At 43.6% G+C, this 27611-nt stretch overlaps 1 protein-coding gene across 3 annotated transcripts in view; it reads left to right on the top strand.

Moving 5' to 3' along the window:
- The window catches only part of SMYD3 (SET and MYND domain containing 3), a 536942-nt gene that overhangs the window by 448041 nt on the left and 61290 nt on the right, over window positions 1-27611 (top strand). For 2 of the 3 annotated variants that reach the window (XM_075995539.1, XM_012751180.2), the window contains one exon: window positions 4714-4888. The exons of the other annotated variant lie outside the window; for it this stretch is intronic. In XM_075995539.1, coding sequence (XP_075851654.1) covers window positions 4714-4888 — 175 coding nt within the window. The remainder of the gene's footprint in view (window positions 1-4713; window positions 4889-27611) is intronic. 3 annotated transcript variants of the gene reach the window in all.

The raw sequence follows: 27611 nt of genomic DNA, 5'->3' as shown, positions 1-27611 counted from the left end.
ACTCTCAGACCTAGAGGCTCATATTAAATCAGCAGTGACTACAAAGGCAATGAGTGTTGCTACACAATAAGTTTTCTTGGCATAAATAGTAGGGACCACAGGTGGGTCAAACTTCAGAATAAGGAGGGATTGCTTATGATGAAGGTCATCTGGGAAGGGTCCGCTTATGTTTTACTGTGCAAAAGATATCCTAAGTCAAGGACAGGATTTGGGTAGGCAGAGGGTGAGAGGGAGGCCACTCCCAGAAAGAGGAGTTCTCTTAAGCAAAAATATGGCCACAAAGGAAACCATAAGGAAAGAAGAGAGAGGGTAAGGGAAGTGAAAAGATTGCAAAAGGTCATTCATATGCTTTGGGTAAATTATATTCCAGGCACTAAGAGAATCTGCAAATGAAGTTTCTAATCTACTGACAATGCTGTTTAAAGAATTTAAGGGATGGGAGAAGTAGATAGATGTTTCTATTTTTTAAGGTAAAGTGTATAATTTCTGAAATTTATAGCCCAGTGAGTTTGTTAGCAGTTTTCATAAAGAATCTAGAATTGGTTATTAAGGAATGGAAACAAAAGCTGTGATTGCCACAATGCTGTATGGATTCACTAAGAGCAAGTGAATCCATAGAATCATGGCTTTCTTTGGTAAAGTTTGCATTTAGATTTCAGAAAGGGACTTGACAAAAAGTAGTCAAGAAATTTGTTAGTTGCTAGCAAAACCAGGAATCTTACCAACTGGTTGAATAGCTATACTGAAAAAATGTTGCTCATTGGATCACTGCCATTCTGGAATATTCTCCTCCCATCTCAGTCTTCTTCAACCTTTGATTCTATACCTTGAATGAAGATACAGAACAAAAGTTCATCAAATTTCCAAAGTGTATAGATGGGAAGGATAGCAGAGTGGGGTAATAGACTCAAGAGCTGAAGAGGTCCCTGAAAGTTTGAATGGTGTCTGAGATTTAAAAGATGAAATTTAACAAGATCGTATATAAATCTTCTATTTGGGTCAAAAAGTTTCAGTGTATAAATATCCATAAAGCCTAGCAGCAGAACATGTAAAGAATTTTAAGGTTTTACTAAACAGCAAAATTTAATAAGATTTAAGAGTATAATATAATCCCCTAAAAGATTACTGTGCCCTTGGGCTTCATTAATAGAAATATAGAACATAAAATGAGAGAGGTGATGTATTGGTCTGATCATATCTGGAATTTTCTATTCAGCTTGGGGCAGGATATATTAGAGAGAGATAGAAAAACTGAAATAAGTTTTGAGGAGTGAAACCAAAATCAAGGAGGTATTTGAAAACCTGTCTATAGAAGGGATGGAACATATGGAGAAAACAGCCAACTCTGGGAACAAGAAGTACAGATTTGTGCACTCAAAGAGCCACAAGATGCAGAGGAGTAGACTTGTTCTGTGTGGCCCCATGCAGCAGAATTAGGGCCCTTAGACAACCCAGCTACAATTTGATCTCAGCTGGACAAGGTTTTACTAAAAACTAACTCTGTGCCAGATATTTTGGCATTTTATGATCCAGGCAGAAATTAGAAGACACAGCCCTGCACTCATAACTCTCACACGTAGTAGGGTAGTAAAATGTAAATTAATACATATTTTGGTAAAGATGTGTACTTGTAGGGGCATCTGAGGCACAGTGGTCAACTTTGGGAGGTTAAAGAAAGTTTCCCAGAGGAGGTGACCACTGAGCCATGTCTGGGAGGATCAATAGAAGTTCACCAGGCTACCAAAGTGGAGGAGGCGCGTCCAACAGAGGGAATGGCCGGTGCCAATACACAGAATGTGAAGCCGCAACTGTTGAGAAGCCACCAGCTGTTCAGTAGAGAGGGGCAAGCGTGGCAAGGCCTTAAATGCCTTGCACAGGAGATGAGACTTTAAAGGTGAGAGGAAACTGTGGGATGATTTTTTAGGCAATAGAAGAATATGATAAGGTGAGAAAAATCTCTGTGGTTTGACAGTCTTAGACTCTCAAGAAGTTGATTAATTCCCAAGTGAATTTACTCTGCTCCCCTCTCTTTTCCGATAATCCCCTCATGGTCATTTCAAAGTATTCAGGAAACAGAGTATCTGTTCTGTCCATTGGCAGTCTGTTCTCTTTGGGTGGGCTGTCCAGCCCTGCACGGGTCTGGAGCTGAACTCCTCACTGGAGCAGAGCGTAGCGAACACCAAACAAGTGCCACGGACTAAATCTTTAAGCAAATACATGTCAGCATCAGCTTGAGGGAAAAGCCTCTTAGTTAAAATTACTGCTTTTTTTTTTTTTTTTTTTTTTCTCACTGGGATGTTTTACAGGAAAGGTTTTGTCTTGTTTGCCAGGAGACAGTTGCCAGCATTGGGAAGGGAAGTTGGCACGCAGTCCCTTCCAGCTTGCTGGGGCATAAAGTAGATGTATTCCTGTGAGTGGCTGCAGAACATCACATCTGGCTTTTATTTCTAGGGCTTGTCACCTCAAACCTCTTCAGAATGAGTTGAAACACATATATAAACAAATAGGCAAATAATAGTGGAGGTCGGACAACACAATGTTAAAATAAGGTGCAAGTCTTGCCACGGAAATGTTTAGCATTGTGTAAGAGACAGTCACTCCTCCTGACAGTTCGTCAGATACCTCATGCTGCAATGAAAAGCCACAGAGGTTCACCCAGCAGTCTGTTACAAAATGAGAACGTTGCCTAAAGTACTGCTGCCCCCAAAGTCTGGGGGACACATTCAGCACACTGTGAACATACATGGCTGATGAATACAAAAGAAAATCACCAACTCACTGATCTTCATAAGTCTACCTCTCCTGGGATCAGAGCCAACTGCTCCAAGACAGCACTCGTCCTAAAATTATAGGGGTGCGATGTAAAGCACCCTCAGCCATGCACTATGGTGCTTGAAATTCCATCAGGGAAGGACGTTGTCCTTTGGGGTAACGTATTGTGCCTCCAGGAGACCCTTACTGAAAAGAAAATATATTTCCTGTGAGGGTTCATAAAGATATTAGTCCCCACTCTCACATGTGGCTTGATGGGTTTATTCAAAGCCTTTGCTGATGATTTTGGAAAGCAGTGCGCTGAGGGCATGAATGCCAGAAGAGGTGGCTGCTGGAGGGGAGGCCTGAGGAGCACGTGCAGGGGCTGTGTGTTCGGGGCTGGGCATGCTGTGTTGGGACACTGGTGAAGAGGGCTTTCTGCTGGGGCGTGCATGGCGCAGAGAGCCCTGGACTGTGAAGAGACTGGGTTGTGTGGGAGCGGGGGTGGGGAGTGAGGAAGTTCGGTCAAACTCAGTCCACTGAACCGTTTTCTTTAAGCCCAGTCACACTGACTGGAAGGTCATGACAAAGAAAGGAAGAAGGTGCTAATATTTGTGTCGCATGTACTTTGTGCAGGATGCTAGAGGTTTTCCCACTGTGTCCCTGGCACCCAGAACCCTGCCCAGCTCGGGATAGAACACACAAAGAATACTTTCATTTTACATGCAGTATCTTACCTAATCCTTACAGTAGCGTTAGGCGTTTTTATTTCTGGCCTATCTCACAGCACTCCGACTTTCTCAGAACATCAAATATGACAAATGACAGACTGGCTTAGATTTGAGTCTAGCTTCATCTGCGGTCAAAGGCTATGCTATGTCTGCTGTCTACGAAATCTCCAAACTTTTTTCCCTACTGGAATTCCAACCTATGAAAGCAGATGAATTTGGAGCTTCACTGGTTGAAGGTGGGGTAGAGGTGGGAGAAGGGCCAACCTCAGCCCGTCTCTGCCTCGCCTAAGGCAGCAGCACAGCAGAGAAACAGTGTGAGGTGCAGCGCCCTGCACGCTCACCTGCTGCTGCGCTCCTGAGGTGCTTCAGCTGGGGGCATTCAGAGCACACTCCGTACACCATATCTGCAGTCTTCTGGCCGCCTCTGAGAAGACGGAATATCAGTTTTGAAAAGTGTGGTCACACCGAGGCTCCTTGAGATTAAGTCGGTTTGTGGTTAATCAGAAAGTCAATATCTCTGAGAAGTGGATATTGGATCTTCTTCCCGTCCTTTCTAAAGTATCATTTCCCCTTGCCAGCTATTTATGTGCATATGCTGTGTTCTTATTATTGTCTCTTACTTTTTGTGTGTAAAATAAGAATACCTTGACTGTACTTAAGGTTAAGTATAGGCTTGAGATCTGGTGCAAATGAATTTCTTCAAACTGCTCCCCCTCGTGTGTGCCTGTGGGGTGGGTGTGGTTTTGGTTTCCTGTCTGCTGCAGACTCAAACAACGCAGAAACAAACATGACGAGCTCCTCCTCTTGAAAAAGGAATCTCTCTCAAGCTGCTTATAATTTCAGATCACTTTTTAAACAGAAGCTAACAGAATAAATTATTTTAAGCTGAACTAACTTAATCTTTAGTTTAATAAAGAGCTGCATTCATTTCATGACTAGATTTAAAGATATACAGGAGCTTGTAAAGAAAGGGTTCTTGGAAAATTTTAATCCCCAAAAGCACAGGCTTGGTTGGAAGATGGTTTGTTGATGTAAACAGCGTTTACTTAGCGGAGGTGCCACTTCCATGTTTTTGTTTCTCAAGTGTGCTTTCAGGCAGCTCATCTGTGTAAAATAATGGGTGCTTCCTTCCCTCCTGTGCCTGGGAGCTCTTCAGCCTTTCAGGGAATCTCATTTTACTTTTGTTTTTTCTTGATGAAGACAATGCATCCTTAACTAAGGTTAATAACAGAGTGGGAACAGGTTCTGGCCATGTGCCAGACGATTATAAGCGGCAACTCTGAACGGCTTCCCGATATCAATATCTACCAGCTGAAGGTGCTCGACTGCGCCATGGACGCCTGCATCAACCTCGGCCTGCTGGAGGAGGCCTTGTTCTACGGCACGCGGACCATGGAGCCCTACAGGCAAGTCCCAGGGAGAGGGCTAAAGTGAAGGCTAGAATGTCTTTACTTTGGGCAAAGAATCAATGTGGTGAAGTCATTCTGATTATACTCTATATTGAGTGTTGCCGTCTCCTCTCAACCAATGTGTAAGACCAAACCTTGCTGTATTTATTACTTTGTTCATTCACTTATGCATTCATTCATCATTTGTAAAGTTCCTCCCATGTGCCAGGCACTGTGGGTATACAGAGACTAATTAGACACTGTCTTGATGTGGAGCAGGTGATTACAATTTGGCATGGTGCTTGCAATGACAAAGGCAAGCACAGGGTGCCAGGCGAGCTGGAGAGGAGCACAGGGCTCAGACATAGCTTGGGAGCCTGTGTCATTAGCCTCCTGCTGGTCTGAGTAAGGATGGCTGATGTGCGGCCCTCGGGCTGGCTGACAGTAGTGGCGAGCCCTAGCATTTGTCAGGCTTTATCCCTCTACCTGAATCATTGCCTTCGTAACTACCTGTGAACCAAGCAAGAGAACAGGGAGACTGCCCTGCTTCAACATCTCTCTGAGTCAGTGAAGGAGCTATTGGTTTTTGCTTCTTGACTGGCCTCTACTCTTCCAAACCAGTAGGTGTTTTGCTCGTAGATGTTCTTACACTTTGAGAGGGTGGCTATTGTTGAAGTCAAGTACTGGATGTTTGGCTCTGGTGGGTGCCAGGCCTGATTTGCAATGAGCTAAGAACATAAGTCTAGAAGGTGAGACTGAGATAGGTCCAAGGGAAAGGGCACAGAGACATAGTACCATAATGTGAGGTCCTAATAGCCCAGTCTTTTGCACAGAACAAGGTCACTGCTGGGAAGGCACTATGAAAGGACCTGGGGAGGTGGCAGAGAGAGGAAGTCCTTAGAGAGCAGGGACTCCATTCTGGAAAAATGTTAAACTTCCCAGCTCTGCAGCCCAAAGGGTCTAAGCAGAGGGAGAATCCAGGACCAGACCTGTACAACATGGGTCAACAGGCAACAGAGTTGGGAGGGGGAAGAGCCTCAGGAGACAATAGGGAGGGGAAGTTACCGGGATCAACGTGACAAGAACAGGAGTGAATCCAGGGTCTAGGATACTGGTTCCGACAAAGGTAGGTGGCCAGAAACAAGGCAGTTGGTCCGGAAGCCAGATCTGGGCCAGGAGCTGGGTGCGGGGTGAGAGGAACCTGAAGATGGCAAAGGCTCCACCGGCCAGGTGGATGGCAGAGGTCCATAGACCAGCCAGTGGCACCAGTGTGACCCTGAAGGTGTTTTCAGGGCTTCTGTAGGTGGTTTCTTCCACTGCCTTGTGGGTGAACAGCTTTGGAATCCAGACTGTGAGTCAACTTTAATCAAACTTATAAGAGATTGCCTTGAGGGCTGAGACTATTGGCTTTCCCATGAGCAGTGGATGTCTGTTCAGTGTGATGACTCTTGTGGGTTCTCAGAAAATATGAACTTCATTCAAAGAGATAAGGCTTCGTGCTCTGAGCCTCGGTGTTGCAACGAGAGGCAGGTCGGGATGGTTGGCAACACCTCTCTGAACTCCGGGGCTTGGGGCTTGCTCTCAGCAGCCAAACCACAGGCTGCCGGGCGAGGGGTGGACTCCAGCCAGGAGGCGCAGACCGAAAAGGTCCTCCTTCCTCTAGGCTCACGGCAGCAGCCGCTGGCCCCGCGCTCTGGCCACCGCTGCACCGTCTCCTCCTGCCCTGCCCTGCCCTCCCTTTCCACATCAGCGGCCGCACTCAGGCCACTCTGAAGACAGAAGCTTTTAGTTGGTCTCCTGCTTCTTAAACACGGCCACACACCTTCAAGGACGCCCATTCTGCATGTTGTTTTTGAATCCTCTTTGCCCCACACCTACCAAGACTTCTCTGAGGCACTGACTTACCCCTTAATTAACTGGCAGTTTGGCTGACTTAAACTGGAGTCAAACAAAGAGGCCTTTCTTGTGACTGAGGCCAAGTCCACCAGAGTACACTCCATAATCACGTTTGGTTATATTTTTGTGGTGTTTGGCAGGTCACAGTCTCTCTGTAAATGTGTGCTCTGTTCTTACACTGGGTGACAAATTTCCAAGCCTCCCTTGGTGTCTCTTCCCTGGAGCATGTTAAGGAGTTGCTTTGTGTTGCTCTATGTTTTACAAAATCCAGTCTGCATTGATCCACTTCAACTGAGTGAGATCTGAACCATTTGCTTTCAAAGTTATAGTTGAGGAAAAGGCTATAAATAATCCAGAAAGTTAGGAGGAATGGGAGGGGTAGATGCTGTCATACTTTTTTCCCTTTAGCTCAGGCAAAAGTAAAAATAAGGAACTGTGTACAAATGGGTCAAATGCCCTGCAAGCCCTTTTGGAATCTTAGAACAGATGTTGGTAGTGGTTTTCACCCCTCATGTGGACTTGAGGGATTGGCCCCGTGTGCTATCGGCCCGCGGGGGCTCCCTGCAGGGGCTCGGGGCTTTCTGCTCCCCTTTAGCCAAGGACATGGACAGTTAGCTAGGCATCAGTTGCCAAGAGGTGACTGGACTGCCATCTGCTATAGCAGTTTTACAGTGTTAATATACTGTGCACAACAGCTAGATTGAGGTCAAGTCTCTAGTGATGATTTTGTCACTCCTGTCCTTGGCTACGTTTTAATTGCTGACCTCACAGGAGAAAGCATCCCTATTCCATTTTTATCCAAATCACTGCCCTGAGCTCCCTTCTTGATACTCTGTCATTTATTTTTGCTCAATAGATTTTACTCAGATTATATGATACAACTCATTATTAAATTCTTTATGTTTCATAAAGCAAGTTGGAAATAATTCACATAAACAAAATATATAATCTTTAGAATTAGCTTATATTATTATGTCTTCTGAGAGCATTTGTGTGCCTATCTGTGCTTATATTAATATACGCATAGTCATCTGTCCTTTAGCATTATAAACATTAAGCAGAATGAAAAGTATTTCATAAATTTTATTAAAAAGTTTAATTCAGTCAAATCTTAACCATCATATGGGTCAGATTCCAAAAATGACTTAACTGGTTTGTAGTTTCAGACTTGGAATGCATTTTCCTATAAACGATTGTGTTACAGATTATGGTGAGGTCCCTAGACTAGCCCATGAAAGTCTACTCAGCCTATGGCATTACCAATGTATGCTACAAATTTAAAAAAAACAGAGAAAAATACAAAACCAAATTGAATACAGATTGTTTTAAAATTAAGTTTTATATTATGTTGAATACTAATTAAGCTTGATTTTTCTGTAGGAATCAGAGAATGATAAGGAGATATAGAGGCTTTTTCAGGCTTTGAAGGGGACTTTCAGTATATTCACACATGTTCTGTTAACTTAATTTTTATTGTGAAAATAGTATATACTTCTAGGGAAGGACAGGAAGGTAAAAATCATGCACGTCTTCAAACTCTTGTCTCACTCCCTAAAGGTAACCATGGCTAGAAGTTTCTTTCTTGAAATATTCTGTGTGAAATTCCCACTGAATATATTCCAAAGTTCTGTATGACTCAAGTCAAAGAGGGAGAATTGAAGATAAATCAGTAATCCTAACACTTGCCAGTATCTCTCAAAAAAAAAAAAGTGAACAAGTGTTCCATTGGTCATACGCGGAATATTTCCTTCAAGCACCCATTTCCCCATTCTGTTTCTGTTTTCCCAGCTATGCCACATCCTCACCCTCAACCCTCTTCCCCTCACAGCTGTCACCACAGTTCTCCACCTCCTCCTCCTCTCCTTCCTTTCTGCCAGTCTTCTTGTCTTACCTGGAGAAAGACTCGGTCCCAATTGATTATTAAATATGCCCACTAAGAAGGCGCGTGGAGGAGGAGGGACAAGAAAGAGAAAAGGGAGGAAGAGGAAGCCAAGGTCTCTCCGTGGTGGGCAGAGAGAAAGGGAAAAAATGGGATTGTTCTCTAGCCCATGTTCTCTAACTTGCTTTTTTCACTTTACAGCAGCGTGTGGACATCTGTCTAGATCAGCTCCCGAGTGTCTCCCTCAGTCTTTCTAACAGATACGTACTACTTTGTGTCACGAATATACCATGATTTTTAGACCAGTCTCTGTTGTCTCAGTTTATGTTTACTGTGTCAAACAATGCTGTGATTGACGTTCAGGTACTGGTGTCTCAGTGTACTGATGTGGCTGAATCCGTAGGGTAAATCCATATGACAGATTCCTCAATGTTAACTTACAGCATCAAAAGTGATATTCATTCTAAATTTAGATAATGGAAGGGCAGGGGGAAATGGGGGCCAGGAAGAAACTTGTTATAGGGTGCGAAATTACAGCTGGATAGGAAGAATGAGTTCTAGTGCTCCGTAGCACTGTAGGATGACCACAGTTAATCGTACACAGTTTCACATAGTTAGGAGGAGGATACTGAATGTTCCCAACACAAAGAAATGGTAACTATTTGAGATGATGGATATGCTAGTTACCTTGATCTGATCATTATGCATCAGATGTATTGCAGCATCACTATGTACCTCATAAATATATATATATTATATGTCAAAAAAATTAAAACAAGAAAACAAAAAATAATGTGGATAACTATCACCAAATTGTACTCCCACCCACCAGAACGTCACTCTTTCTTCAAGAAAATATGAGAAGGGGTGACATTGATTTTGATTGTATTTGATCTAAATGTATTTCACAGTATGTAAGGGCTTTACCTTTTCCTGATCAAAGCCTGCATTATGGAATGAGATTGGTCGGTACTGAGTTTGTTGTCCATAAAAAGTGTTTTTGTGGTGGTGGGAATGACATTTGTGTGAGTTACCTGGGAAAGAGGTGGAAGAACAAGAATGATGAGGCGACAAACCGGCCTCATCAGAGATGGGGGGGGCACGAAACCCCGTCAAGGAGGAGAAAGCTAGAGCGTGAGCTTTCAGCTCCCCTAGTTTTCTGTGCTTTGTTGTCAGAAAAAAAACGAGGGTAGGTGGAAAGAGAAGTAAAATGCAGCTGGTAGTTCGTGTACATGACATGTTCACAAGTCAGGTGTTTGTAACTCCAAGATTACCAATAATTACATAGCAGCCACATCCGTTTTCATTTTGCCAGTTATTTTTTAACTTTTCCCTCAAGCTTTGGCAGGTAAGTTGATAAACTGTGAGGCTTCCTCACAGCAGTACCTTCTGTTTTCAAGCTGGCTTTTCCTCTGAAGGCCTACAGCTGCTCTTTTGTGGGTTCTGTCAGTCACTGTGACATCCTAGTACTTGCCGGGCGCCTGTGACATGGGGACTGTGGTGCAGTCGCACCCCCGCCTGCCTGGCCTGCCCGGGCCATTCCCTGCTCTGTGCGGGCTGCACAGACGTGGCGAGGCTGCTGTCCCAGGATGCCTGCGCCAGTGTCTCCGCCAGTGAAGCGCGTTCCTGGAGGGCCGGCAGGTCCTTGCTGCCGCATCTAGTGTAGAACTTTCGTGAACCACGCTCCGGAGTGGGGCCTAGAGAATGTGTCCGAGCTAGTTCTCTACCCAGAAGAGGAAATGAGTATTTGAACTTCATCCAACAGTCTCTTCACTTCTGTTGTTTGCCATTTATTGTCTGTGATGAGGTTTAGAGAATTATTTCACCTAATAAATGAACAAACGTTTTCTTCTCTGCTTATTGATGTGGATGGTAATCCTTTAGCCACTTAATCATTTTTTCCATGCTGTGGTTTTCAATTAAAGTATCTTTGGTGGCAGAACCTTTCTACAAGATTTTGAGCTCTGTGTGTAAAAATGTGTAAAAATACTGAGTTATCTGGCATTTCTAGTCAGGGCCTCTTTCTGTTTGCTGTCAGTTCTGTGAGGTTGATTTCTTTGCCACGGCCCCTGGACTTGACACTGGGGCAGTGACCACTTGCACAGCGATGGGGGAAGGGTTCCTCAAGACCCAGGCATGCTTCACGTTTTAAATAAGCCCTTTTCATGTAATTCGGAAGGGCTCTCTTAATTCAAAATCTAGAAATAAAGCAAAAGAAGAAAGTGAAAAAGAAGAAAAAAAGAAGAGGGAAGCAGAGGAGGAGGAGGAAGGCCCACACCTGCCCTTGCTCATGTGGAGCAGGCACATAGACTTGGGGCCAGGGGACAGCGGCTCAGCGGAGCTCGTAACAGGGCTGGGGGGAAACAAGCAAGTTCCTCATTTTCCTGTCTGAGCACGGAAGCGCCCACAGACAAGGTACTGGCAGGAGCAGGTTTCTTCTGAGCCCTCTCTCTGGCTTTCTTTTTTTTTTCTTGCCACCCCCCTTTCAGATTGCCACTTCAGCTGGGCGTGGTGGCTCACGCCTGTAATGCTAGCACGCTGGGAGGCTGAGGTGGGAGGATTGCTTGAGCTCAGGAGTCGTCAGGAGTTTGACCATCCTGAGCAAGAGTGAGACCACGACTCTACTAAAAATAGAAAAATTATACCTCTGCTGCTTTACTTATAAAACAAAAACAAAAAAGAAAAAGAAAAATTAGCTGGGCGTGGTGGTGCATGCCTATAGTCTCAGCAAAACTCTTGTCTTGAAAACAAAGAAAGCACTGCTGCTTTCTCTCTTGTGTTCTCACGTGGTTGTCCCCTGTGTGTGCATCTCTGGTCTCTCTCTAGGTCCAAATTTTCTCCTCTTATAAGGACACCAGTCAGATTGGATCAGGGGCCTCCTTAACAGCCTGATTTTAACCTAATATCCTCTGTTAAGGCCCTGTCTCCAAATACAGTCACACTCTGAGATACTGAGGGTCAGGGATTTGAGGGGGACATAATTCAGCCCATAACCCTAGCTATATCCAGCCCAGCCATGGCCTCTTGATTATTCATTCCTGGATAATACCAGTCCCAAGGATTGCTTCCCCTGCACCTACTTTCATGAATTTGGGCCCAGTGGAGATCAACTGTATGGCTTGGAAAAATAAGTCCTTACTCTCGGGCTTTTTGCTCAAGCTCAGAGCTCCAAGGATAGCCAGCAGCCCATGCCAGCATGCTCGGGCTTCTGGGAGTGACCGGGCAACCTGGAGACTCTGCTCATCACCAGCCTGCTGGGACTAGGTGGCCACCAGAGGATGCCTTCTCCCAGAAGCCAGCATTCCCGGGGACACTGACGGGGGAATGTGATCACTTGGCATGGCTTGGTATGCAGATTTTTAGTATTGCCTTAAAATCAAATCCTTAAACTCTCACCTACCTTTATCATAAAATAACATATAAAGTAGAAGTTCTGCCCTGAGAGAGAATCTGCTTAAAATGCTTCCAGGTCCTTCAGCTCCATCTGCAGCTGACCAGGTGGTTGAGCATCAGCAAAGATTGTACACTCTTGTGCAGGGGCATTTCTGAGAGCCCCAGGACCATGAGGGGTAGTGCTGAGAAAGCCTTTAGGATGAAGGTGGGTGGCTGTACATTTGGCCAGGTAGTCTGTGACATATGGCGCCACTTGTGTTTTACATTTCAGCCCCTCTTTTGCCTCCCATCCTTACTTGAGGCAAGGATACCAGTTCTTCTTTGCTCCCAACCCCTACAGTCATGCATCAACCCTTTCCATTCCTATAATCTTCCCAGACTCTTGAGCCCCCAGGCTAGGCCAGGACCCAGGAAGCACATACCTCTTCTCTCTTCCCATCAGATAGTGATTAGGAGCACAGCTCCTGATTTCAAATCAGGATTAATAATCTTGCGTTATTGCCACCTTCCATTAAACTTGAATTAGACCAAGAACTAGATCAGGGTCCAGGATCCCCATCCCTGGAGTCATCCCCTTCTGCCTGTGGCTTATCCATGTGATACGGTTACCCTCGTACAGAAATGATACTGTCCTTGTGGTGGTAACACGTCTGAACGGAACCCCCTTCCCCACATCCACAACACTTCTGTCCACCTCGTTTGACTAAGAAATGTGGTCTTCTGTCTCCACGGACCACTCAGCCACCCAAACGCTGGCTTTGGCCACCTCCTTGTTTTTTGTTTTGAAGAGCATTGTTAAGAGCCCCTCCCAATCACATTCATATACTGGGAAGTACCTGGGCAAACAGAAGTCCAAGGTCTGGTAAGTGCAGTATTCAACACTGGGTTCTAGGGAAATCACCTAAGCGACATGCTGTTCTCCTCAAATTCTCGTCCGTGCACATCTCTAACCTCTGCTGGAGTTGGAGTGTCCCCGCCCCCTGAGCCTCTTCACAGTCTTCAAACCTTTATTTTGAAGCAGTATGTAAAATATCCTTCCAATCCCACCTCCCTCCATTTGTCCTTCACCAAATCCTGCTCCTTCTGATGCTCCAAGCCCCTCCCTCAAGACTAAGCTCACAAGGACCACGTGCAGGGGGGAGATGCTGGATTCTCCATGACAACGTGACTCATTCTAGCACTTGGTCTACTGGGCAGGTTCAGACCAGGAGCAGAGCCACTAGGATCTGCCTCACCCCTTTGGATAACTCCCTAGTAGAAGTTTTTCTCCATCCCGGAGGGTCCCCAGCCCTGCCTGCCTCGGTAGGGTGTCAGGGAAAATAGAAGTTCCTACCTGTACCTTTCTCCCAATCCACAGATGCTCACAGCTCATAAAAGCCTTCCTTTTCCTGCACTCTAATGCTTCACATGGTGATTCCAGGATCTGTCTTCAGAATCCCTTTGTTTTTCTGTCCTTTGTTGTTCTCCTCCTTGGAGAGCTTTCATTCTGGCTCATGTGCATTCTCTCTGCTCACTATCTATATCGCAGACCCTCTTTTGCTGCCCATCCCTACCTGGACAAGGTCACCAATTTCCCTTTACCTCAAAATCCCACAGCCATGGACCCACCCCATGCATTCCCAACCTGCCTTGCTTGGCCCTTGAGCCACCAAGCCAGGCCAGGCCACAAGGAGTATTTTTCCTCTGTTGCATTTGCCTGGCTCCCAGCATGAACAGCTACGCTGTGGGGCAAGGTGGAAGCCATGCTCCATGCATGGGGCTAGGTCGCCTGCATAAGAATACATTTCCTTTTTTGTGTTCCACCAATATACATGAGCAATGTATATGCTCTGAGAAATTGTCTTTAGTTTTCCTATTTATGAAAGCATTTCCAGAATAAAAACATTTCCCATTGTAGGTCACTTTTTTTTTTTTTAACTTTCACAAGCCATCACTGAGCACTTTGACTTTCCTGACAGAAAATCTTCAGTTTCTTATTACAACAAATTGTACCCTAAGCAGCAGGATATAAAATTTAGGGAATCTTTTGGGATGCATTGAATTTCTCCTGCTGAATCAATCTCTTGCTTGGCTGCCCCTGCAGCTACAAAGCTGCTATCTCTTTTTCTCTTCTCACCCCCTGAAAGAGAAAGTAGGAAAAAAAATCCCATTTCCCCTGTTGGGAGCCAACAGAAAATCAGGCAGGCCTGAGAAATGGGAAATGATGGATCTAACTTTGAAAGACTCAAAAAGAATGAAAAATCCATTTTAATTTTATATAAAGTACACACTTTGTGACTTTTAAAAAATTTGACCAGCATGCTTACATGCTATTTATTTGTGTATTTTGAGTGAATTTCATACTGAGTTTTCAGAAATTCCCTAAGGACAAATGAATAGACCTTCAATTAAATTGCACAGATAAAACTGATTTGTCAAACCTCGTAAGTGTGATCACTTACAGAGAATGGTGATAGCATTTGTAACGAACAGTAAGAGGTCCTTGAAAGAAATGAAAAATGGAGTGTAAATGACCCTCAAAATTATATAGTTTCCAGTTTTTGAGATTGCCGAGTTATTTTAAGCAAGGAAAATATCCTCTGGGCTAGTTAATATAAAGCTTTTGAGCTCATGAGAGATACTGAATGGAAAAACATATAATATTCTCATTGTTAGATGCAGTCAAGGGAAGTGGCCCAGCCAGGTGCTGGGGAACGGGAGTAGCCAGAGACTATAGCTGGCTGCAGCTCTTGAGGAGGGAGAGGGCAGGGGCTCTCGAGCAGCGAGGGGGAGTAGAGACAGCGCCCTGCTCTGCAAAGAGTAATATGGATGATGGAAATTGCTCTGGTTGCACAAAGGACACCAATCATACTAACTCTGCCCTTCAGTTTTAAAGAGGAACAAATCTGCTCTCACTTATAATGGGAGATATCACCGTAATGTCCTCCCAACATAAGATAAATCAGGTCCAACCATCATAAAAGCATCTGTCAGCTATTCGTTAGCACCATCTTTCTAAAAGAATAGGTGAAAGGACTTTAAGAACTCTCCTACCTTTCAACTCTCTTACACTGAAAAGTAATTGCTGCTATTTATTAAGCACCTACTTGGACCAAGCAACTTGCTTGTCCTTATAATCTTCACAGCCATGGTGAAGAAGAAGTTAGCCTGTCTCATTCTTTATAGTAGGAGGCTGAAGTTGAGAGTTATGTGACTTGCCAAGGTTCAAACTCAGGCCTTGGGTTCATTTGTTTTATTCCGATTATAATTTTTACAAAAATATTTTCATAGCCTGAACCCAGATTTGCTTGGTTACAAAGGTGTAGACGGTTACTGCACAGCAGAGGGCCATAGTGATCTTTCCACTACACCACCCTGTCTTCCTACCATGTGAACCTCTCAAGATTCTTTCCATTACAAGTGATGGAAGTCCCACTCAGAGTGCCTGCCCACACGGCTGCAGAGCTAGGCACAGGTCTGGTGTGGCAGAATTCAGGGATGCAGTCTGGGCCATCTGTCTTTCTCCTCCTCTCCCTCCTTCCCTGGATTGGTATCTCTCTCTTGTGCTCACTCCTCTGTGTTGTCCTCATTTTCTCCCACACAGATAGTCTTCCTCACAGTGTGGTAGGGCAGATGGCTTCCAGCAGCCCCCTGCCCCAGCCCCATTCACATTCTTTTAGCTCTGTAACAAAAGAAAAGATCCTGTTCCCTCCAGCTCCAAATTTTAAAAATATATATTTTGGATGGGCTTCTTTGGCCTCTTCCAGTCTTATGCCCACCACTGCCTGCACAAAGGGAGGTGAAGTGATGGCAGCCCTCCTGGCAACGCAGGTATGAAATGAGACAGTAGTTCTTCAGAAGCTTGGAGGGTAGGCGGATGCTAGACAAACCAGAACAGATGTCCACTGTACTCTTCAACTCCAAGAAATCGTCTAGTATGAATTTCAGATAGAAAAAGATTTGAAGGTAGCAAAGAGAATTCAAAGGGTGGCAAATAAAGAGACTGTGATGTAAGTAAGAAGCAGCAGCTCAGCATCATTATGGTTATGCTGTAGGAATGAAGTTTTGCAAGAGAAGATTCCCAGAATTTCAAAGGGAATAGCAGGACCTGCCAGGACCAGAGCACAAGCTGGCTGCCTGGGAGGAAGTCTGTTAGCTGTAAGAGGAAAAGACGGATGGGGAGGCGGGTGTGGTCTTACCTGAGGCAGAGAAGTTGTGTGGGGACCTGTCGTATCTAAGGGCAGTGCGTGACACACTCTGAGGGGCTTCAGTCCCAGTGTGTAGGAACTATTTCTGGCTGTAGGCATTAGGGAGTGTGGCCAGAAGACTGTGCTCATTTTGGAAATGCTACAGAAAGAGTGTACCTTGATTTCAGCAAGGCATTTGATAGTATCTCCTGGTTCCTTTTCCGTAGATGGAAAAATATGAGCTAGTGAGTTTTATTTATACTTTTTAAACAGCTATTTCAGAGCTATAGTCTTTAACAGATCCCTTTGGGGAACTATATAATGGTATGCTTCAAAGCTCCATTTTTGTTGTTGTTCTAAGTCAATATTTTTATCAAAGACTTAATGAGATGAATATGTAGAAGTTATGTATATGAAATTTGCCATGGATTCAAAGTAGAGAAGAATCATACTTTGGGGGACTGAAGTTCAAAATTTCCTCCTTAATGAGAAACATTTGGTCAATACTAGCAAGATGAACAGGGATACATGGAAAACCCTGCATTTAGAAATAAAAATTAATAATAGGAGCACAAAACCAAGGACGCAGAGGTGAGAAATGGGGACAGAAAAACCAGATTGTGCTCACATTGTTCAAGCATCATCTGAAACCGGATTTACCCTTGTACTCTTGAGTTATGTAAGCACTTAGGATAACACATTTCATTTTTTTTAATCAGCCAATTTGAATTGGATTTCTTGGTTTGTACAACATAAAGAATACTAACTGATATACATGAGGGGGTCTAGGGAGACTAGTGCAGTGCAGGAAAGCTAGTCCGACCTTAGGCTGCATTATTATGGTAGGTGTGTTATCAGCATCAAGGGGCTGAATACATGCATCCATCACACTGCACCTAGAGAATTTCTAGGTGAGGGTGACCAGGGCAAGAAGTATTTTGTAGCCATTTTATTTAAGAAGTGGCTGATGAGAACTAGAGATATTTTATCACAAGATAAAAAGACTCAGAAGGAAAGGGAGACTCACTGTAAATTTTCAAATAGTTAAAGTACTGCCTTGTAGGGAGGGAGCAGAGTCTTTCTCATGGCTAGAGGAGGAGGAACGAGGACCTGTGACTTGGAATTAGGGAAAGACACATTTCATGCCAAGATACTAGGAAGAGTAGTTTATAACAATTTAGACACCCAATAATAGAACATTCAAAGAGTATTGAATTCTCGGTCTTTGAAAGCGTTTACACAATAACTAGGTGACCATCTGGTGGAATTTTATCAAATTAATTCCTTTACTGGGTGGTAATGTCTGGTCGACCTTTAATGTCCCTTCTAGCTTTGAGAGTCTGATTTTTTTTATTATTATTTGTAGAGATGGAGTCTTGGTCTTGCTCAAGCTGATCTGGAACTCCTGAGCTTAAGCAATCCTCCCGCCTTGGCCTCCCAGAGTGCTAGATTATAGGCATGTGCCTCCGTGCCTGGCCCAAGATTCTGAATTTTAAAACCCTCCACAATGTCTTTAGTCTCGGCCACAAATAAAGTACCAAAACAAACCAACTCCGTTTAAATTCTCAATTGCCCCTGTTATCATGAAGTTATAGATGATGCATATCCTTTCCTTTCTTTACCTGGTTCTCAGAAGGCATCCTGCATTAATATATACATACACATACACTCATACATATATTCATATATACATGAAACATTTGTAATTAGCAGCATGGTGGTTTAAGTTGAAATAGTTGCTAACTTCTAGAAAGCAGGAGATTTTTCTATTTTTAAAAAAATCTAGATTCTAGCTTTGTCGGGGAATCAGGAGAGTGGTACAGTGGCTGTCCATCCCCAAAGCAGCAATAGCTGTGCTGGGCAGCAGCTGCCATTTTAAACCTGGCGTATGCTCTGTCAGTGGCCGGATTCCCCACCACCGCCCCCCTCCCCCAGGCTGCTTTACTCACCCAAACCCTGTCCAGCCCAGTGGGCTTGTAAGTGTGTGATCCCTGCCCCAAATGTTGCTTTCTGGCCTACCAACACTCTGCTGCCAGTTCTCACAACAGCCCTTGCAAGTGAGAGAGTATTAAGACGTAGAGATATTCTGCTTAAGGCCTTCTTATGTCCAATGAATGTGAATGAGAGAGAAAGAAAGCAAGTGCTTCATTCCCACTCATGAGTTTTCTGTGAAAATATAATGTTTTTATTTTTAAAATTAATAAAAAAGTGTGGAACGATTCACTATTAGAAATGGATGAATAGAATATAGAGTCTGCAGATTTATAGAAACATGACATCTACATGAAAGTTAAGTATTTCTCATCAGTTTCCCTGTTAGCAGTTTCTAATTAATATTACCAAGGTCTGCTGTTCCCCAGGGCCTGTATACAAGCATCTGACTCCGTTGCTCTTGAGCGGTAGTGTCCAGTGTTCTGGGGGGATAATTATTCCACTGGCTTGAAATGAAAAGAGGATCCTGGTCAAATGAGTTTGGGAAAAGCTAGGTTAAATAAAATGGCTTCAGGTCAATTTGCTGAAAATCAGTCACTGAAAACCAGTTCATCAAAAGGCAGTTCACCATACACCAATTCCATGAAGAACCTGTTTTCCAGATAGACCACAATGACCAATGCTGAATTTAGTAGCTTTATCAGACATGTTTGATCTGGATTGCTGACAATGAAAGATGATTTTCTGAATATAGTCATGCATTGTTTAATGATGTGAGTGTGTTCTGAGAAATGCATTGTTAGGAGATTTCATCTTTGTTAGGACATCACACAGTGTACTTACACAAACCTAGACGGCAGAGCCCACTACACAGCTAGGTAGCGCCTGTTACTCCTGCGCTACAAACCTGTGCAGCAGATTACTGAATACTGTAGGCAGTTGTGCCACAATGGTGAGTATTTGTGTATTTAAGCATATCTAAACATAGAAAAAGTACAGTAAAAATACAGTATAAAATAAGAAATGGTATACCTATATAGGGCAGCTCCATTATAAGGTTATGGGACCATCATTGTATATGCAGTCTGTTGTTGACAGAAATGTCTTCATGCAGTGCATGACTGTATTAACTAATATTGAGATGCTTCCTTCCTGAGATATCAGTAAAAAAAAAATCCTAAAATGCTGGAAGGCTGGCAAAACAGATTTCAGCATTATTTGAAGACTTCCTATATGAAGTATAATTTTTCTACCGAAGGTTTGGCATTTCATATGTGACAGGATTGTTTCAACCATAGTTAATTTCATTTATATGCTTGTAGAATAGTATTATTTTTTGAAGAGTTTTTAATGTTCCTTCACCAATTCTTAAGTAGCTTATTAGCCTTAATTTTGTATTTCTATCAATTTAGAATTTAAATTAGATTTAAATTAATATAAAATTCTGATATCTTTGAGGTGCTTTTGAATTTGAATTTATATTTAATTTAAATGTTTAATTACTAGGAATACAAAAACAAGGCTGATAGGCTATTGGAAGAATTGAGAGAAAGAAAAACTTAAAATGCTTGAAATTTTAAACAGTTAAAAATTATATCCAGAAATGTTCAAAAGAAGCCAGAAGCAGTCTAAACAATCTCACTTATGGAAAATTACCCATTTATATTAATTTATTCTCTACTAACTTTTAGGATGTTTAATATTCTTTTGCCACTTGCACATTCCTGTCAAAGCTTTGAAAACATTCCCACTGCAAGTATTAAATCATGAAAAAAGAAAAACGATAAATTTATTAAAATCAGCAAATTAATAATTCATCAAATTGATCCTTCAGTGAATTGACCTGTATTTAAATGAAGTTAAAGTGGTTTATTTTCTGCAGAACTTCTCAGAGCTTTGAATCAACTAATGTATAATTTGAGTCTCTGTAAAGGGACATTAAGAATAAGACAGTATTTCCCAAACCCAGATGACCTGCGACCTGTGAGAGGGTTTTAGGCGGCGCCCTTTGAATGTACATAGCCACTCAGGTGTCAAGCGCTGGGCTTCCTTTTGTGTTTCTGGTTCTGTATTTAAAAGTCTCATTAATTAGTTGAAAAATAATTGGGTTTTCTTGTTGTTGTTGTTTTACCTTGCATCTCATTTTTAAAGTAAAAAGCAACAGGTTCCTACCTCACCTCACCCCCACCTCCACTTTCAGGCCTGCTGCTTAGCAACTTTTTTTTTTTAACCGTTTATGTTTTCAGTGCTTATAATGGTTACTTTTATACCTCTCTATTACTATTTTTAGACTTAACATTTCTTATAACTAAATCCATTCCTAGCTGTGAAAAATAAAGATCTAGCTTATACCATCTTCTTTTCTCTATCCCTTATCTCTTTTTCCATTAACATATTAATTTCTTTATTGACTACCTGTTAAACTTCACACAATATTGAGTAAGATGTGCAACATTTGGGGGATGGACATGCTTGAAGCTCTTACTGGAGGGGGAGGGGGGATGGACAATATATGTAACCTTAACACTTGTACCCCCATAATACGCTAAAATAAAAAAATAATTAATTAAAAAAAAGAAATTTCTATTTCTGTTCCATTACTTTTTTAGGCCATATCTCTTCATTTCCTACAACATTAGAGGGAGATGTAATACTATTCTTAATGCAGAATTAGAGCATAAAATTCTCAATTCAACATCATTTTCAATGACAAATTTAAAAGCCTGCTACAGTGTCTTCTAAGATCTGTTGTTTCTGATGCTCATTGGATTTTGTGATCCTTTGTCAATCTCCCATTTTATCTTTCTGTAAGCTTTTAGGCTCTGCTGTTCCCTTTGATGTTCTGAAAGTTCACATTGATGTGTTAAGCATGGGTATTTTTTTCATTTATGCTAGACACTTTCATTTTAAAGACTTCTGGCTTCCTTTAGCTCTGGGAAAAATTTTCTGTTTGCCTTTTTAATTTCATTTCCTCTGTTTTCTGTGTTCTTTCATTCTGAAAGTGCTAGTCAGATGTCAAATGTCTATATTTCCAGTGTCTTGGGCCTTTTGCTTTATGCTCTGGGAATTATCCTTGAGTTTATCTTCCAGACCTTTAATTAAATTTTTATATTTTAACAAACTTATTTTTTTTAAATGTACAAGAACTCTTTTTTGCTTTGGGGTAGTTATTTTTTCATAGTTACCTATTCTTATTTTTTGGATGCAACATTTTCTTGAATCTCTCTGAGGACAATTGATCATTTTAAAAATTCTTTTCCATTTTCTGAATGATCTCGTTCAAGTTTATTTTTTATTATACTCTGATTCAAGTTTATTTTTTTCCTGCTTATTTATTCTGATCTTTTTCTTGCTGTAAGCTTTTCTTAGATTTTAGATGCTTTGTGGTTGTCCATTCATAATTTTTAAACAACTTTATTCATATGTCATTCACATACCACTTAATTCATTCATTGAAAATGTACAGGCTGGGTGTGGTGGCTCATGCCTCTAATCTCACCACTTTGGGAGGCAAAGGCAGGAGGATTGCTTGAGGCCACAAGTTCAGGACCATCCTGGGCAACACAGAAGACTCTGTCTCTGTAAAAAATAAATTAGCCTGGTGTGGTGGTGCATGCCTTTAGTGTCAGCTACTTGGGAGGCTGAGGCAAGAGAATCACCTGAGCTCAAGTATTTGAGTTTACAATGAGCTATGATTGTGCCACTGCACTCCAGCATGGGTGTCAGAGCGAGAGCCCGTCTCTTAAACATAAAATTCTAGTTCCACTTAGGCGTTAAAAAATTTTTTTAAAGAAAAAAAAGGTATATAGTTCAGTGGCAGTTGTACTCCATCATCACAATCAATCAATTTCAGAACATTTTCGTTATCTCCCGCCCGAGAAAGCTCCACACTCCTTAGCTGTCACCTGCCCATTCTTTTACCCACTCCTCCAACCTCTACACCCAGGCCCTAGGCAGCCACTGTCCATTGTTATTTGAAAATAAAGACTAGTGAGGCTGGCACGTTGCTCTGGCAGGGTGGGGACCCTGCAGCCTCAAGGCCACATGTGGCCCTCCAGATCCCCGGGTGTGGCCCCTAGACTGGATCCAAACTTCACAGAACAAATCCCTTTATTAAAAAGATTTGTTCTGTAAAATTCTGATTCAGTCCAAAGGCAGCATTCAAGGACCCAGAAGGCCACATGTAGCCCAAGGCCACAGGTTCCCCACCCCTGCTGGGCGTTTCAAAATGCAAGTCAAAGAGAAGACAGTAGTTGGAAAAGAGGAGAAGGCAGAGAAAGAGGTCCAGTAGAGCCAGGTGTGGGAATCAGCACCTTATCCTGAGAGGGCTGGTGTTTCAGGTATTAATAAGAAGTCAAGGCGTTCCATGTAGATCTGCTTCACTTCCGAATTCAGGATTCAGGAGATACTCCACCATTGATGATAGTGCCGTGCCTCCTCCAGACTTCAGGTTCATAAAGGGTAGGATCGTGTCTGTCTTGTTCACAGCGCTGTCTCCTGCACCTCGTGTACTGTTTAGCACACAGCAGATATTATGCATTTGTGGAATAATTCAACGTCAGGTATTTGTATGCTTTATAGTTTGCAATGAACATTTATGTACTTATTTCTTACCTCGTTTGGGATAGGCAGGTGTGCAAAAGTGGATTCTCCACAGCACTAATGATGCTTAAACTGTAGGGTCTTCCACCGGCGTGAGTCCATTTCAAAACCCTGTTCCCAATTCTGTATTTGTCAACTTTGCCTCTTTTTTCTTAAAGAAGGCCTATGAAATTATGTTTTGTAGTGTTAGGCATCAGAAGACCTGAACCTTGACCTACCTTTCTAGATACAGCGGAAGTATTCGCCCCAATTTAGAGCTCTGAAAGCTGCAGCTCAGAGGATTGAGTACCTTGGCCAAGGCCACACATCCAGTAAGTGGCAGAACATTTCATACCTGAATGATTCCTCCCACTGCTTGTCCTCCTCACCCCCCCCCCCCACAGTGAGGGTACAGCTTCGTACTGATGCCTGTGCCCAGGTCACCAGCCACAGGAAGCAGGGGGGGCCCGGGTTCTGCCCAGAGCAGCCCTGGTGATAGCTGTGCCTGGGAGGTGTCTGTGGCCCTGAGATCGCAGGCTGCCTGTCTGTCCAGCGTGAGCCAAGCAAGGAGAAAGCCCACACATCTTCCCTGCTCCCACTGACACACTTCAATTTTAGCTATGAAATACCCTTGAGAGTATTTTCTCTAAACAAGAATCTTCCTTTCCACTTCTGTTTCTGAATGAGACTTTTAATCCCGTATCATTTCATGGTCTTGAAATAAAATGTAGGATCTAAGGGGAACTGAAAAGTCAGAGATCATATTTTCAACTGCCAACTAATTTGGCGATGCTCCCAGGTGGGAAAATCAATGTCTGCCCCACAGAGGTGAATCACACATTGCATTGGATTGTGCCGCGGACTGACTTTCTTCTTTGAAAATTAACTTACCCTCCGTGCTTTTAAAGTTTCCGATGAAGTATATTTCGTGCTTGCCTTTCCCCAGACACAAGTATAAGCGTTTTGAGTTGAAATCTGAGCCGGGGTGCCTAGAGGAGATAGTCTCAGTCCTTTGGAGGATTGAACTGAATTCCATGGGGTTAGAACAGGTCCCTGGGGGTCTCAGGGACTGAGTTCCCAAAGGCCTGCCAGCCCCTGAGCTAAAGTGGAAATTGACTTCCAAGACTTCTTTATCCTGAAGTCATCGATCCAGTAGCGATTTAGGAGAGCTAAACTCTCTTGGGTATTAGTGTGGTATGATCAAAAATGCAAAGGTTACAGAGGCTTCCTTTTTTCTGTGCTGCTTCTCTTCGTGCCCATGCCCTCGCCCCCACCCCCAGCCCCCAGCATGGAGAATCCGCTAGACCTGGTGCCGAGTCTGCTCACTGGAGCATCAGAGTGCCTTCTTCCCAGCTCCTAACAGCCACTGTCCTCTGCCCAGCCCCTCAGGCTTCCCGCCAAGGACTTTCCTACAATCTAAGAACCAAAAAGGGTAGATGCTTTGTCCTACAGTGGACTTCTAGGACCTGCTTCATTGCTCTGGCTGGCATCTCTTCTGATTGGTCAGTGACTATACAATATTATAGGTAATTAAATATTAAAATATTAAATGATTAGATTACATTGTGAGGAATTTGGAAGATCATCCCCCCCCCAAAAAAAAAAAGTCTGATCACTTGGCCCTGTTTGATGCTCAATTACTTGACAAATTAGAAGCAAAGTTGTACATTTACAGGCTGAATTCCCACAGCCCTTTTCAGGGCATGCTGGCCTTTTGGCTTTGCTTTGTCAAGGTTTCAGCAACATTGGTGACGTAAAGACATAAAATGAGGCGCTGGAGCCATCCCTAAGTCCACGTCAGGACATTGTGGTGAGCACAGTACCGGTCCCCTGGCTGTGCAGGGAGTGCTCTCTGAGTTCATTGCCTTATAAGAGCATGTATAAGCACCAAAGAATGTATGCCACGAGCAAGGCCAGCTTTCATCTGTCAGCAGCTTAAAATGTTTAGGACAGCGCACTGACTAGAAACGCGCGTGAGGTGCTCAGCAACAGATGGGACGTGTAAAACCCGCTGACTCAGAGCATTTGCGCCTTAGGTGGCCTTTGTTTGAGCCTGGAATTAACCTTCATAAAACACAGACTTCTCTCTCAAGATGTGCTGCAAGAAGAAGACAATGCTCCTCACGCCATCCCTGAATGCTGTGGTGCGTGCTCGGTCGATGTAGGACCGTGCGGGGGATGGAAAGCCCAGTGGCTACGAGAAGGGAGCATCAGGGATGTGGGTTTCGGCCTCATAGGAAATCAGCTTCAGTTTCTCCTCGGCTCGACTTTAGCCAGTCTATCCTAGACTGTACCATGAGTCTTTGGCTTCATTCTGTCTCATTCTCTTAAATCTATTTCTGTTTATATCTAGCCCAATCTGTTACCCTTCTCCTCTAACCACAGAAGTATTTAAAAGTAACCAAACTGGCCAGGATTCGTTTTTGCCAAAGGGCATTTTTCCCAGTGCCTTTAAAGATTCCTATGAGGGTGACACCCTGCAGAGTGGCAAATGTTTGGCAGGAGCTGGGGACTCTTGGTTCTGGGAGAAAGGAGCCTTCGCTGCTTCTCAAACCCTCTCTCAGAGCAGACTGGACAGGACTAGCAAAGCAAGCGTTAGCTGCTCTCTGATTCCTGCCCACAGGCAGGGTAAATGGTAACAAGCCACGTGGGCAGAAAGGGGACAGGAGAAAAGAGAAGGACCATCGTGGTCATGTCAAGAGAGGACGAGACACCATGGCCTCCTGAGCAAACTCTGGAGGAGTTGTTCTGGAGTCCTCCTTCAGGAGCACTTGCTTCAGGGTGCTGACTCTGTCTGTTTTGATGATGCCATACAATCCAGAGACAAACTTAGAAAGGCCTCCTGCCCCTCCAGGTTGTTTTTTCTCTCCTCTTCCTCCCACATTTAAGACGGATCTTGATTGTTTTCGATGCTTTCCAAGGGCTGGGTGTTAAAGTACCAAGCTTGTGCAGAGTTCAACCCATGCCATCTGATATCAACCATGAGACAATCTATAGTGAATAGGAAGCTTGCAGTGAAAGGGAATTCCACATTTTCCCTATGTGCGTTGTTTATTTGATGGGTGGCCGTATACACTTGTGTATTCATGCTACCCACCAACTGTCACTGTCATTTAGGAAGAAAACAATATAACCCCATGTCCTAGAAGACCTTGTCAATGGCCAAGGTGGAGCCTGGGTCTAATCGGCATTAGAGTCTCCTTTTTGGTCTCCCACTCACGGGCTGAAATGGCGATTATTCAGCATGTTGCCCTGATCTTTTGAACAGGAAGATTGCTCCCTCGGGGCTACTGAAAACTGTGAAATGAGGTTGGCTAGGATGTCTGCTGTAATTTGATTCCTAAATTTTCAGCTTACCAGCCTGCCAGTGCAGTGTTCTTCAGAGGACATTAAGACCCTGTATCAGAGAACAGAAGGCCATTCTGTTAGAGCCATGTATGGTCCTGGCAGTTAAAGGACAGAAGGGTTAGCGGGAGGCTGGGCTGCAGCCATCGCCGTTCACAGTGGCACAGCCAGCACCTCTGCTGTGACTTCAAGGAGGAGGAGGAGGAAGTCGGTGTTTGAGTGCTTGCCTGCCCGTCTAGACCACTTTTACTCTCCATTGTGGTGACAGGGTCAGCCACTCCCATAGGACTGTCACATGTCCAGCCACAGCTCACAGAAGTACATGCACAGCCTTCCCAGGGGTGTGTAAGAGGCCAAAGAAATCCATTTAAATGCATCAGAGTTGACCGAGCATGTCGGAGTGTCTGAGAGCATTCCTTTGTCAGGAGACTTAGCCACGCTCGGCCAGATGCAGGCTGGACGCTGCCCAGGGCCTTCCCCTCTGTTCTCGTTTCTCCAAAGAGCGTTAATAAGTTTAGGTGAAGAAAGGGCTCTTAAGTGAAAAGAGGGCTCTGTGATCAAATTAATTTGGGAAATAGTAGGTTAGATAAGGTTACCACAGGATGTCCCAGAGCCTTTATGGTACGATTTTTTTAATAAAATAAAGTGCATATCTTTTTATACCTCTATGTTTTTAAAATTAAAGTCAATCTCAGAACTGGGGTCAGAGGCAGAGCTGGGAGTAGAGTGAGGCGAGCGAGGCACGCGGCGGACAGGGTTCACGCAGGCGGGACTCCGAGGGCGAGCGCATGCGGCGCCTTGCCCGCTCCCCCGCTCCTCCTGGCTGTGGCACCGTCCAGAAGGTTCGGGTGTGCCAAGGTCCCCACCTGCGAAAGAGGCAGGGACTCAGCCAGCCTTTGTAGATGCTCGTTCATTTGATGGTACTTCAGGTGAGTTCTTAAAATACGGAGCCCACTGAAGTCGAATCTTAACATAGATCCTTTCATTATCTCTTAAAGTATCTTTTACTACAGGCACACATGACTGTGCCCAACTATTTTTAAAAATTTTTTGTAGAGATGGAGTCTTGCTATGTTGACCAGGCTGGCCTTGAACTCCTGGCCTCAAGCAATCCTCCCACCTCAGCCTCCCAAAGTGCTAGGATTACATGTGTGAGCCACCATGCTTGGCCTTATGTGCATTTTATACAAAAACCCATCACCTCTGTTTAGTCTTAAGAAAAACAAGAGAGGAACCCAGAGCAGGGTACCTGTACAAGATACGTGGCCAGTGCTCTCCAAGACTGTCAGGGAAACTGCCACAGACCAGAGGAGCCTGGGGAGACATGACAGCTGAGTGCAATGTTGTCCCTGAAGTAGATTCCAGAACAGAAAGAATGTGTTGATAAGATCCACTGATGAAATCCAAATAAAATTGGGGAGGGTGTTAATTAATAGTAATATACCAACATTGGTTTTTCAGTTTTGACAAATGTTCTTTGGTAATGTAAGATGTTAACAACAGAGGGAATCGGGTAAGGGGTATGTGGGAACACTCTGTACTATCTTTG

This window comes from Microcebus murinus, chromosome 19, assembly GCF_040939455.1.
Source record: "Microcebus murinus isolate Inina chromosome 19, M.murinus_Inina_mat1.0, whole genome shotgun sequence".
Lineage (NCBI taxonomy): Eukaryota > Metazoa > Chordata > Mammalia > Primates > Cheirogaleidae > Microcebus > Microcebus murinus.
Note: the sequence above shows the minus strand (reverse complement) of the source record. Positions and strands in the feature narration are given on the sequence as shown.